The sequence below is a fragment of the Osmerus eperlanus genome, chromosome 7 (genome assembly GCF_963692335.1).
Source record: "Osmerus eperlanus chromosome 7, fOsmEpe2.1, whole genome shotgun sequence".
In the NCBI taxonomy this organism is placed as follows: Eukaryota; Metazoa; Chordata; class Actinopteri; order Osmeriformes; family Osmeridae; genus Osmerus; species Osmerus eperlanus.
In genome coordinates, this window is record NC_085024.1 from 9,200,471 (window position 1) to 9,214,878 (window position 14,408).

At 43.1% G+C, this 14,408-nt stretch overlaps 1 protein-coding gene across 5 annotated transcripts in view; it reads left to right on the forward strand.

The window, feature by feature from the left end:
- LOC134022949 (ethylmalonyl-CoA decarboxylase-like) overlaps positions 1-14,408 on the forward strand; it is a 27,542-nt gene extending 13,134 nt beyond the window's left edge. For 2 of the 5 annotated variants that reach the window (XM_062464701.1, XM_062464703.1), the window contains 3 exons: positions 4,508-4,587; positions 4,894-6,580; positions 7,450-8,349. In XM_062464701.1, the coding sequence (XP_062320685.1) occupies positions 4,508-4,587; positions 4,894-6,580; positions 7,450-7,668 (1,986 nt within the window). In that variant the 3' untranslated portion in view covers positions 7,669-8,349. Of the gene's footprint in view, positions 1-4,507; positions 4,588-4,683; positions 4,749-4,893; positions 6,581-7,449; positions 8,350-11,279; positions 11,359-12,341; positions 12,581-12,818; positions 12,962-13,116; positions 13,170-13,363; positions 13,445-13,662 lie in introns of those variants that run through there. The other 3 variants (XM_062464702.1, XM_062464705.1, XM_062464704.1) reach the window with 3 other exon arrangements.

Below are 14,408 nucleotides of genomic sequence, written 5' to 3' on the forward strand. Positions count from 1 at the left end.
AAAGACTTCTAAGTTGTGTTATTCTGTTAACATGTTTAACCATTTATTAAACACATCCTGGATATAAAAAGAACAAAAATGAAATCACATTTCTAGTGATAAAAAATAAAAAGGTAATAGTCAGCAAAACAATTGACTTTTAACCTCAAACATGACGTCCCAGACAGCAAAATGTGTTTGGGCCAGATTTGGACCAGGTCTTCATTAGCATTTGGCTCAGATCCGCTAAACGGACCTGGACCGGGCTCATCCTTTCCAACGGCCCAATACCGGAACAGGTTCGAATTACGGATCAGAGACAGATCTGGGCCAGAAGTGGCCCAGTACAGTTATTAATGCCATGACGTGTGGTGCGGATCTGGCCCAGATCTGCGACTCACATCAAGAGCTCATCTGGCCCTGGTCTGTGATTCATACTTAGGCTATTATGGGCCAAACAAATATCCACGCAATTTGTAATTTTCAAACGTTTTATTTTATTTTAAAACAGGCAAAAGAGAACATTACAGCATTAAAAAAAACACGGGAATTGTTACGGGAATATGCACCGGTTCATTTAAATTTAATTTCATAGTGTGTTGATGTTGAAGACTATATGTGTATAATACAGTGAGACTTTGGATATGGTACTGACGTCCGAACTAGTTAATGTATTTGGACGTGAGAAGTGGGCGCTAGCAGTAGCTAGCAGCGATCCCCGCAGGCTACTATAGTAGTATTTTGTATTTTGCTAACTAGCTATGCTAGCGCTAACATGGCTACGATGTTGCAGCTAACACACAATGGACACGATATTCAGCAATGTTGGTAAATAATAAGCAAAGATAACCGTTTTGGCCTTATGTTCACATTAGTTGTGTAGTTGTGTTGTGTTAGCTAGTTGTATTGTTTAAAAGAACCTACTGTACCAGCTAACCGTATATGCTACTAGCTTGTCTAGGCACGTACGTCTGAGGTTGTCAGAATAATGTGGTGTAAACTAAGTTTGTAAACTTTTATGTTTAATATAAATATTTAACAGACTAACATGACATCAACACCAGTTAACTTTTAAATTTTTACTTAGGCCTATAATGCACTTACCAACAATCACAAATCACAACAATCACAAAGACGGTGCAGCCTGCGGTCTTCCACTCTACAGTCAGATAGAGTGGCAGGTTTATGTGGGGGAAAAGCTTTCCGTTAGTTGTGGCGCGTCTGGTCTGCGCAGCTCCCGCGTATCAGGCCCACACCCGCCGGGCGGACTCGATTCAGTTGTGGCGCGTCTGGTCTGCGCAGCTCCCGCGGATCCGGCCCAGAGCCATAGAAAAATATTTTTTATCATATTTGTATATGGCTCTGATCCGGCCCACACCCGCCGGGCGGACTCGATTCAGTTGTGGCGCGTCTGGTCTGCGCAGCTGCCCCGGATCGGCGCCGCAACCGCCGGACGGAATGTTACAGCCAGAATTGCTATAGAGGTCTGGCGCAAATTTGGTGCAGATCTGCATAGTGAGTGCGACTGCTGCGCGAATCTGCTGATTCGAAAACGGATCTGGCACAGATGTAAATGCTGTCTGGGGTGCTCTCTTCCCCGCTGACAGCCATCTCTGCACAACTCTGTCAGGCTGAAACTGAAACCTCTGGTCTCTCAATGCTAATCTATAAAAGCTTCCATAGCATTTCATCAGTATGATACTAAATACCCAAGTCGACACCATTCTTCTGCTGCAGTTCAATAGCCTGGGGGAACGAGGTGAACGGCTGGCCCGTCTTAATTACGTGATATGCCGTTGTTATAAGTCGTGCAATAACACGATGGGCATCTACATTTTAATTCCTGACCAGCATGGTCAACGGCCTGGAAGATGGATTGTCAACCATCCGCTTAGCTGTCACGCAAACCAGGTGCTGTCTGCTAGCATGGCTGGTCAGGGATTGTTTTCGAAAATTGTCGGTGCCTGTGTAAAAAGATCCACTTTTGTCTGCTTTAGACGGGAACACACGACAGACGACACAGTGCATCTTCGTTCCATAAATAAAAATGCTTCCGTTTAAGCTCGTAGCTCTACTTTGCTGCCATCGTCACTTTATTGTCTCGCGCCAGTTGTTAAAAATGTATGGAGATCAGAGAATTACAATTTGACAACCACTCGTCACTCACTACTCAACTCTTGATTTGACAACTGTGCGCCCCACAAGCTGAAGTTATTTATGCATTTAGCAAAACATGAAGGATGTTAACTTTTACAATGCGAATTTTTTTTTCAATCAATAATTTGTAGTGGCCCGATCGGGCCAGTGAGTTGCTAGTTTAACTGCCCCGACGTTACTTTTTACTGGCCCCGGGCCATCGGGCCATCGTTATTGTCGAGCCCTGCCATACATATACCTCGACAGGTCAAAGGTCAAATAAAACTTATGAGCCAATAAGCTCACAGACATTCTAATGTAAATATGAACAATCTGTTTAAACATTATTATATAAAATATATGAAACTTAACAGCATATTTATCTGAACAGAAAAACAATAAACAAATGCAATATGAAATAAAATACTAGCAAGGGGCTACATATATACACACAAATACATGTAACATTTATATATTTAGTGTCTCATTTAATTTGTAATTTATATATTTTGTATGTCAATTAGGCATTTCATTATATAATTAGTCATTTATTTAAGATTTGTGTTGTATAATTATTTATTTATCCAAGTATTTATTTATTTAGTTTTGGCCCCTATAATCCTCCATAAGTATGGGGCGTGTTTCAACCGAATCCGGAAAAAAATGCCTCTTCACTCAATTGGATAGACCTACAACCAATCAGAGCAACGTAGTATGTTGTTTGTTGAAAACAAATTCAACCCAAGCGCTATTTGGTGATGTGGTTGATTACGTTACTGTTGATCATCTGTCCATCATCGTATAAAGCCCGCCCTGACAATTTGATTGGTCCGAACAGCTCTTGTTCGGACATAGTTTTTCCCCAACCGAGCGACCCCAGACCCAACTTCCCGACCACATTTTTTTGTGGGCGGGCTAAGTTTGGCTGGCACCCAGGCTACAATATCTTCGTTTGATCCAACTTTTCAACTGAGGATGCTTATCACTATTCCCTCTTGCAGGGGAAATGAGAAGACAACCATTTCATTCTACACTTCACTTTTTGTATTTTGAATTGTAAATGAGCAGCAACAAATGTATGCTTTTAAATTTCATAAATAATAAGTACGCATTTTTATATAAAATATACAGAAATATCAGTTGTAAAAATTACAGTTAATAAACTGACCCATCTGCAACCGACGCAAGCAAGCACACCCTACAATTCCCCCAGAAATTGTACACTCTCTAGTTATTATTGGGTGTGCTTGCCTTCGGCAAGGGAACAACCTTTGTTCTCTCACATATATATTTCTTTATTTATTATTATTGTTTATTTTCGCACCCCTAAGGATCCCTCAATATTTGGACTACATAGACAACGTCGGTGTCAAAAGGTTCGTCTTGGTAGCAATTGCGTTGGTTGTATTTTTATTTACGTTCCGTTGCACAGTTTAAGTATAAATTAAGTTTTTGTGGCGAAAAGTGAAGCTAACGGTGGCTAACTTGCCACAGTCAATGACGCTACTTACGTCACTAACGTGCACTAACGTGCATGATAGAGACTGTTGCACAGCAAGTATCGTATCGTGCCGTGGTGTACTAGCAGCATCATACATTTAAGCAATTCAAGACTTGCACGTACAGTAAGTAATGTCACATTAAATAATGTATTTAAACTCAAGCTTGTGTGGTGCGTCGCTGTCTTCAATGCCACAGGCTAAACTTTATGTCAAAAGGCACATTCAGTGAATGATTCCAGCAAACTTATTAATTAGCCATTTCCCCCTAAATAAATATCAAGCTTATTTACGTGTTTGGGGGCATATTTTCAGTTAGCAGATGGTACTGTTTGAATCGCGATTCCATCTGAAAAATACTGCTGGTGACAACGTCGTTAGAATAGCTTGTTTCAAAGGGGGTTTGGCTTGTTTTATAATAAACGGACCCATCTGCAACCGACGCAAGCAAGCACACCCTACAATTTCCCCGAAATTGTATCCTCTCTAGTTGTCATAAGGTTTGTAAGGTGCTGTTATTTGTTATGTAAGAGGCTCATCTTGTTTCAAGAAAAACACTTACTTGATGTAAGAAAATAAATCGTCTTTATTGAAAAATATATATTTAAAGGCTTACATTTTTAATATTATTTTAAGAAATCTTTAATTTTGTTTGTGGCATATTTTCCAGTGTTGACTGTATCTTCACTACTACCCTTCATCCTCTCCTCCGTTCCCCTACTTGTCTTGCACTGTCACTCAATATTCTTTCAACTCTTCTTTCCTCCTCTGCCCTCATCATGTCTTTCTTTTGTCTGAATCAATTTCATCATCCTTGGCTTTACCCAAGATCTATCAATCTATCAATCTTATCTTTCATTAATACCCATCTGCCTCTCTCTCTCTCTGTCTAGGCTTTGAAGGAGATAGCTCGGGTCAGTGAGGAGCTGTGTAGCTACCAGGATGAGATCACGAGGAAGGCTAAAGATAAGAGGTGAAGTCCTCGGTCCTCAGTATATCCTCCCTAACCAGACAATATAAGGGACTAGTTGACCATCAAGCTAACTTTAGGAACTTATTTTCTCTGCAGAGTTCAATGTTAAAGAAGTCCAGATCATGTAATCGTTGTATAAAAGAAAGAAAACATTTTGGGAGGTATGATATATCACAAATATACCATGGGTTGTGTGGCATTTGACGGCACAAACCACGTTGGTATATTTGTGATATACCACACCCTCTGGTGGATAATTGCTTCAGTCCAGCTACTTTTTTTAGCTACTTATCTCCCTCACACTAGGGTCAATACTGAGTTCCCGTACCTCTTGGAAGATGGTCAAAAGGGTGGGGACAAAGATAGTACCAGACTAGAGAGGGATGAGATGACCTTTGACCTCAACCAGCTCTACGCAGATCTTCGGGTCCTGGAGGAGCAGAACTGGATCACCTGGTCGGCCAATACAAAGGACTCCTGGTCTTCCAGTAGCAAGAAACAAAAAACAAACACCACACATCCCGAGCAAGAGAAGGTGGCTCCACCGATCCCCCCTCGCCTCACTTCCTGGTACCTCAGCAACCCCACTCCCCCAGAGCCAGAAGTACAGACCCAAGAATCCCTTGCTCTCAGAAAGTGCCATAGCCCCTGTGTGGTGGTGGACAGGAAGTCAAACAGTCCATCCATTGTGAGGAAGTTTGAGGCAATGCTGCAGGAGAATGAGGGCAAAGTCCTGACAGAGGTGGGTGTAGCCTCCTGCTCTGTGCCCACCAACTCTAACTGCAACACGGGCTGCTGCCATAACCGCTGGTCCTGCGATGGCAGCCGGTTTGGCAGCAGCAAGTCGTCCACTTACGTGCCTGTTCAGAAGAGCCTATCTGAGATGAACATCCTGACCGTGGGGAGGGACAACCGATTAGACCGTAGACTTTCTGATAGCCCTATGAGTTCAGAAGCACAGAGGCTGGTCATGGGTGAAAATTCCCCATACTTTTTGGATCTACCTTCCCCAAATCTCCCCATTGTCTGCTCTAACACCCAGGGATCCCGGAGGAACATTACCCTTGAGCAGAAGACGGCTGAGTTCAACCGAACTCTGTTTCAGGCTGAGATGGGCCTGGGTATCGATGTGGAAGATTTGACCCCAGCAGGTGTCTCTGTGGGTTGTGAACCAGTTTGTCCAACTGTAGGTGATGAGGTCACTCCCTGGGGTGCCATAGTTGACCTTCAACCCCAGGGAACAGAGGTCAAACACCAGAGAGGCAAGCCTGACATCCTCAGTGTCCAGAGTCCAGGGCACGCCCTGTCCAGCACACCATCTCACTATCCTGAGGTCAAACTTAGGAGACCCTCCCTCGACTCAAGACGTCAAGAGGGCGAAGTGACGGAAGTCACCTTTGACAGTTCAACATCTAACGTAGTCTCACATGACTCAAACGTTGTAAAGTCAAACATTCCGTCCCGGATAACACGACATAGAGAAACAGAACCTGTCAACCTCAAGGCATATTGTGTGAGTGCCAGTCCAAAACAGAACAAGGCTCAACACGGAGAGAGGCCTCACCAGGCTAATGCAGGCAGTACAGCCCAACCCCCTCCAGACACCCTGCCTACGCAGGCTGGACATAGAGCCCAGGCAGATACCTCCAGACCCGGTCGTCGGATCCTTAATGACCACCCGTGGAAGCCCCTGACTCTGGCTGCCTACCCACGGCCCCCAGATTCGAGGTCAAACTATGGAGCTGTAGAGAAGATTCTGAAAAGCTATGAAAGTGCTGCCTGGGCCCAGCAGTACCAGCAGAGGCAGCCCAGCCTCATTCAGGGGCCCCAACCTGGATTTAGCCAGGGAGAAGGTGACCGCATAGAGCTGATGGACATCCTAGAGATGGACCACCTGTCTCTTAACCCTGCCCCCAGAAAAACACAGACACGCTCTCACATCCACACACCCCTCACCCAGACGACCACCCACAGAGAGACCCTTTCTGTGCAGGTCAGTACAATCTACCAGTCAAATAGATGCAACCATGTGTGCATGCACACACTCTCACCATCTTAGCTCATATATGCCATTATTTTGAGTGGTTCAGAGTGTTTCCTACAAAATGTCTTTAAATTCAAGAAAAAAAGTGCACCTCGCATTCATTCTATTCTGAAATACTTTAAAACTGCCCTTGGCAGAGGACAGCACCACAGGGAATTTTGTTTATTTCTGGTATGTGCAGAAAGAGGCCAAAGCCTTGTGCAATGTGAGCCATTTGATTTTTAAAGCCAGTAACAAAGAATTAGTGGCATAAAGTTAACTTGGAAGTTTGTCCAAACCCCCAAATCCAAAACCTTTAATCTTGGGGCTGCGTTGGCAAAGCTTTCTGGCCTTTGTGTTGCAATTTCATTGCATAAAATATTTTGCAGCTGACTCAGAGCTCCAAGCAGACCACAGGTCTAAAGATTAAGCTGCTTTAATGTCATGCAAATGTTCCTGACATCCTGGGAATAGTTACCAGGCCAATTTGATTGGGCATGGAACCAGGAGCTACAGTATCTCTCTACTTTGACTGCAAATATTCGTCTACTTTGCCAGGAAGGCTGTGGTTTACAGTAAATAAAGAATGAGCCGGAGGAGCGCTAGAAACACAAAAGTCAAGTGCTCTGGTGTAATTAAATACAGCGCTATTCTCACTGAATGCGCTTGGTTGTTTATCTTTTGGTCGATAACCTGAATCTTTCTGGTATGAACCCCGAATCAGAATGGGATTTATTCGCCATGAAAGTTTGCACAGACCAACAGATGAGTGCACATTACTATTGTTGGTTTATAAGTTCTGTATGAATGCTCTGTGTAACTGGATTCTTACTTTACAGGAGAGCCAAGAAACGTCCTCATCAGAGTCTGTCCAGAAGACCTTCTCCAGGCCAGCTCGGCCCGCCAACCGCCGCCTCCCCTCTCGCTGGGCTAGCCACTCCCCATCACCCTCCTCCTCTCCCTCTCCCTCCACCACTCCCGTCACACAGTCCACATTCTCTGCCCAGAAACACACCTTCTCCTACTCGGCATATCACACAGAAACAGCCATCATTTAACTGCAGGATGACTAGCCTGTGTCTAAACCAGTAGGATGCCTTCTAATAACTCAGAGACAACTTCTGATTCCCTTTTCTCCTCTGTGTAAATACTTGCTCCAAGACTGTTAATCCTACCCAACTTGGAAGTGCTTTAGCTGTGAATGAGTTCAGGACTCCTCTTTAAAATGTATTGCTGCATTAGGTTGAGTTAAAATTGCTGATTCCAGCTGTAGGTTATCTGGGTCTAGCTGCAAGAACTGTACCTGTGTGACTTCATCGTTAAATTAGTTTTACATGCGTAAACAGTGTTGCAAAATGATGAACAAGCAGTAATTCTTACCAACAGTAGAAAACATGTATGTCCCTTTTTATAAATATCAACCAAAAAGTCGGTGTCTACTTCTCTACGTGTATGACATTATTTTTAGAGTATATTTTGCGCTCTATCGCCGCATAGTTTTATGTCGATGGCTTAATTTGTAATTTACTGCTCTTAGGGGCCGTACAGCATTCAAGCATACCTACATATCTGAACAATGTATGAAATGAACAAGGCAATTTGATACTTTTATTCACTTCAAGTATATGGTTATCTAATGGATAATACAGTCTGTGGAATGAATGTGGTAAAGAAAGTTGTGAAACATCATGAAAGGGATGCCTTTGCTTTTCTGTTTGTGTAATAAATGTAAGAACATGTTTGATATTCCTTTCTTACAAATTCTGAAGTGTCCTCATGTTGCTAGAGATCCTGTAGTCATTTGAGGAAGTCATGCTGGAAGTCTGTTGAGTGCCTAAAAGTCCCAACACTAAGGGTTATCTCTTATCTTGCTCCAAGGGCTTCCAAGGAACTTAAGCATTTACGTTACTCTGACCCCAATGCTACACAAGTCAGTCAATTACCTGTAGGTTGACACTTACTGCAACATGTCTGTGATCTCTTCCTGTATCTTTTGAGTGATCACCACAGAGATGGGCCTTGTCACAGCTAACGGGATGGTTTATCACTTTGACGTCAGACTGGGAGGGTCTGATTTCATTGACAACCCCCAATCATGCTCTCTCATACACACACACGTCAGGTACAGAAAGTTATTGAAGACACAAGACCCTCCATCAAACCTCTCCTGCCTGCCTGTCGTCGGTCCTTCTGTAGAGAAAAGATAACCCATATATTTTTTGTACTTCTGGAAGTAAATTCGCTGTCCACTTTATAAGTGTCTAGTCTATACTGTGCAGAATCCTTGCCTAATCCTTTGACCGTACAACACCTACCCCTGTCAGAAATCTTGCACCCCTCCAATGACTGAAATAGCAGGTGCAACGACAATGTTTTGGTGCCAGAAATCCTACCCCGTGCTGATATAAATAACGTTATCCGGTATTAAAGTCCACGGCCTGCTTTGCGCCCTCCTTTCCTGTTTATATCTCTGTTGGCTAGGAGAGAAATGCCTTAATGCTGGCTAATACCCAAGTCTGGATACTGAGCCCCAAACATGTAACATGCAGCAGCCACCAGAACCCGACTCAGTAGCGGTCCTAGCACATTTGGCACCCTGCGGCTGATTTATCACCAGCACCCCCCGGTGGGGGTGGCCGGCGCGCATCGGACATATGAAGTTGCGCGGTTTGCGCCCTCTGCTGGTAGTGCGCGAGTGTTAATTAATTAGGAATTAATTACAATATACTAACTCGGCTGTGAGAAGCAGAATCTATAAATGATTGTAAACACAAAACAGTTGTGTGGCAAGTACTTTACTGAGAGGTCGTTTGAAAAAGGAGAAAAAAGAGTAATGAAAAGGGTATCTTATTTAATTTCATAAATGTTAAAGCGTTATGTTAGAGCCATTTTATATTTTATTTCATTCTAAGCCTTCTACATTTTTAAACCCTTAGTATTAGTTAGACTTGTACACTTCTTATTTAAGATTCTTATATGTTTAATGTGTGCACCTTCCTGCCACAGTAAATTCCTTGTCTGTGTGATGTTTCTTGGCAAATAAAACCCATTCTGAAAAGTATTAATAATTGAAAGATGTAGAAACAGAAAAAAGTTTGAACAGTGAAGAGCGTTGGCCAATCGGATTGGTTCCTTGTTTCTTGTAACGTAGCAACTGTTGGTCATTGTCAACATTTCTAACCTAGAATCTAGGTTTTAGGTTCAAGATGAAGGAGAAACTAATCATGTGTGCCTGCACAACCAGTCCTGTTCAGACACTTAATTTAAAGATGACATCAAAATAATAATCCATAGTGCAGGGTTGCCGATGTTGTCGTTGTCCCTGGTGAGTTTTTTAAATTCAATCTCGTCACATTATGTGACTTTGTTGTGCAACTGGAAAAGCTAGCTACTCTAACTCAGAATGCTGCTGCAAAAAAAGCAGAACTATTGTGGGTGGTAAATAATATCATGGTACATCTAGCCAGCGGATCATTTCTTGCAAGTGTGTCAAAGTGGTATTTTTACAGACTGTATTAACACCGTAGGCATGAATAATGCATGCATCGTCATTGTCGTCCATCTTTAGCCGAAGAAGCTAGAGAGAGGATGCAATGGGAGAGTTCCTACAGTAAGCTAGATACTGCTTCAAATTGAAAACGGAGACGATCTTTTGATTAAAGACAAGTTCCTTAACCTCTGTTGTCAATATCGCCGATAAAAAGTAAATACTGTTACGAAGCATTTGTTTGTAGGTAACGAACGATAGACGTAGCTAGTTTCGCCGTTCTATGGCAGCTACAGTACTGTATGATGACAGTCGTAGCTAGCGTTGTAAGCACTCGTCACTAGAATGGCCATAACTTTAAAACAAAAGATCATATTTGAGGAATGTTTATTTTAACGATTGAAAACAGATAACACTACATCATAGACCACTGTAGTATGTGTTGCCCGGGCAACACAGGCTAATGTCATGATGCTAATACTTCAGTGAAATAGTAGACTACTGTTTCCGAAAGTAGATGTACTTCCTTAATAATATCATCTTATACTGTACATTACACATCACAATTGTGTGTCATATCACAAAGTAAAATGAGTAAATAGTTATCACCCTGGCCTCTTTGCTTGTGGCGTTTCTGCAGCTGCCTTGCAGTAAAGCTATAGTTAGCCTAGCTATCCCCCAAGTTAACAGATGCGAAACGAATGTTCTGCCAAAGGTAGTCACGCGTGTTTTCGTGACGTTAGTGACGGAGTGACGTTAGTAACGTCAGTGACTGTGGCTAGCAAATTAGCCACCGTTAGCTTCACTTTTCGCCACAAAAACTTAACTTCAGCCTAAACCATGCAACGGAACGTAAATTCCAATAGAAGCAACTCAAGACGAAACTTTTGACACCTACGTTGTCTATGTAGGCCAAATATTGACTGAGTTTTAGGGGGGCAAAAAGAAATAAAAATAATAATATATATGTGAGAGAACAAAGGTTGTGCTCTCGCCAAAGGCTTGAGCACACCCAATAAGTATGCAGAATAACAATAGTGTTTGTGCTTGCAGCAAACACACTAATAAGTATGCAAGACTGGAAGACTGGCGACATCCGGCAATAATAATGAAATGCAAAGGCTAGTATTAGACATCCTTTGCTAGTATGCTCCAGAGTGGCTCTGTATGCTTCCTGGGATATACATCATGTTTCCTGGGGACTAGCTTCAGAGTAACACACTAACAACCACATGAACCATTCCATGGTCAAACAGTTAAGGTTGGTAGCTGGCTAACTAAACATGTATCAATTTCAGTCACAATTTGTCTGTTTTTAATATTGACCATTTCATATAAAAAAGTTTGTTATACATTATATAATATGTAGGCCTAGCTGTGCGTTTTGCGTTAAATCCGCTGTAAACGTGTTTGCTAGGGAGTTAATTATTTCAAACAGTTCTGACTAATCGAAGGGCACTCCAAACCACACTGTTTACTTAAATGAACGACACTAGACATTAGTTTATTAGCTTACAGCTCGTGTGTCAACTTGAAATACAACGAATGCATCTGACTGAATTCTAATAACTGTGTTACCCATAGATATATAAAAAGACTACGTCTTACGGCGGAGTCTAGAACGTCCGCACATGGCGGCCATCTTGCTACTCGCTCACCCATAACATTGTGTTGATGCTACATGTACTTCTTAAATGACCATAACTTGCTCAATTTTCAACACAGTTACCCATAGATAGACCCATAGACGTTCGACTCCTTTGTCCGGCAACGCGGACGAGACATCTACCCTTTATCTATATATCTATGGTGTTACCTATGTAAGCTGTAAGGAGGAGTTCCATTTTGAGTGTAAAAAACAACAACAAAGAAGACGTTGTAGTGTGCACAGTCCAGTGCTTCTTGTCCCATTTTTTTGGACATCTCTTTGGCAATATGCAATTAGATTCCAATGAAGTGAGACTCTGTTCCACAAGTCAACAAGAAACATTGCTGATTATGTTTATAGTTGATCTTGTGACTCAGACATCTCTCTCCTCTATAAGATAAAGGGCCCTATTTTACTGGCGATTGAGCACACACTCAGAGACAACCTTTATTACTAAAATATATGGCCTTGGAAGGGCTCAACTGCTATTATAAGATTTTCAGAGAACTCACTACTTCCTATTTGTTCCTCCACTTCCATTATCTTCTGCAACTTGGTTCTTCATTTTCTCATTTCCCTCACCATTCCTCTTTCAGAACCATGGTTTTGTGTATGGTGATTAGACTCCTACTGAAAGCCAGGAGGCCAGCCTACTGTTTCAGGCTCCTCCACACACACAGTGTCTGTGTGTATGGCTCTGCCCAGGGCTTCAAGCAGGAGGAGATAGTGGAGAAGCTCAGGGCTTTCCCCGGGGGATCTGTTGACCTTGTCCTAAAAGAGTCTGGCATCGCAGTGCTGGTAGTCAATAACCCAACTCGCATGAATGCTTTCTCTGGTATGTAATCAGAAGTGCCTACTGAAACTCAGTCCATGTTAGTATGAATCACACATACAAATTACTGCTGTTCTTTGACACTTCAGGAGAATTACTGATTTCACATTCCTCCTGACTAATAAAATAGCCAGATGGAAGCTATCACCATGTTGCTAATGCTACACATTTCAAATTCTAGTGTAGGGTTTCAGTTTAGCTGAATATGAGCCTCTAACTTTACTACTGTCCTTTTTGCTAGGCACCATGATGCTGGAGCTGGAGGAGAGAGTTACCCAGCTGGAAGGCTGGATGGAGGGGAAGGGTGTGATTGTTCAGGGGGCAGCCGGAACGTTCTGCTCTGGGTCTGACCTGAATGCTTTCAAAGCTTTATCCAATCCCCAGGTTAGCGCAGAAACTGTTCCCACCAACCGCTCAGGGTTATCTGACCATCTCTCCCTGCTTCTTGTTGGATTTTATTCTCTCTATCACATCCCCCTTCCTTTTGCTCTCATGCAAGTCATGTCAGGAATGATTTTACAAAAACACTTCTTTTTCAGGATGGGATGAAGATGTGCATGTTCATGCAGAACACATTGACCAGGCTGCTGAGGTTGGAAATAACAGCCCATTCATTAGATGAATGGACTGAGTGGATGAATAAATAAATGAATGAAAGATTAACAGATGACAAACTAGTGAGAGAGCAGATGGATGGATCAATAATGGATGGATGAATTAACAAATGAATGAACAAACAAGTGGACTTTGTACATCCCATGAACAACTTGTTTTATCCTATTGCAGGCTGCCCATGATGTCTGTGGCTCTAGTGGAAGGGAGAGCCCTTGGTGGAGGATCTGAGCTCACCACAGCCTGTGACTTCAGGTACATCAACATCATAAACTCACCACAGCCTGTGACTTTAGGTACAGCAACATCATAAACACACCACAGTCTGATCCATAGAGCCTGTAGCTGAGCCCTGGTATCTAATGACAGTGAATGAGATTGACTCGCATAAGTCTACTTCTGTACCCTCTTGTCCATTATAAGTAACAGCTCTCTCGCTTTCTGACTCACTCTTTATGTCACTGGTTCTGAAGGTTGATGGCTCCTGGCAGTAGAATACAATTTGTCCATAAACACATGGGTCTGGTCCCGGGGTGGGGCGGAGCTGCCCGCTTGGTCCGCATTGTGGGAAGCCAGAACTCCCTAAGACTGCTGGGTGGTGCAATGAAGGTGGACCCAGAGCTGGCACTGCAGATGGGCCTGGCAGATGGGGTTCTTGGGGCCCAACCTGGGAACGACACTACCAGAAACAGTACCAGTGCGCTTCTGGAGGCTGAGAAATGGCTGGACTTCTATGTCAAGGGCCCTGTCCCAATAATACGGGCTGTGAAGCAGGTGGTGATGTCAGGGAGAGAGCTCTCCCTACAGGAAGCACTAAGAACTGAAAAAGATGTGTTCGGGACTGTATGGGGAGGGCCTGCCAATCGGGAGGCATTGGCTAGCAAGGCCAAACACAAGTGATGCGGAGGGAGGAAAAGAAGATGACCATCTGTTGTTTTGGATTGGTTTTGCCTTTGATGGACCAGACTTTCGACTGGACTAACAGGAAGAGGAAGGATATTTACAATCAACGGAATTTCTTAAAGATCCTGTAAAGTAAATTCCATGTTTTTCCAAGTACATTATATACGTGTGAAATGAGTTCCTGAAAGCATGTGCAAAGCGCTAAAACTTTGTCGCACTGAAATGTGGAAGGCGGCGCCTTCCAGCGAGGGGGCCGAGCTTCAGCTCCTTCAGACGACATGCCCCCCCAGTCTCGAACAGAGAAGACTGCTGATTT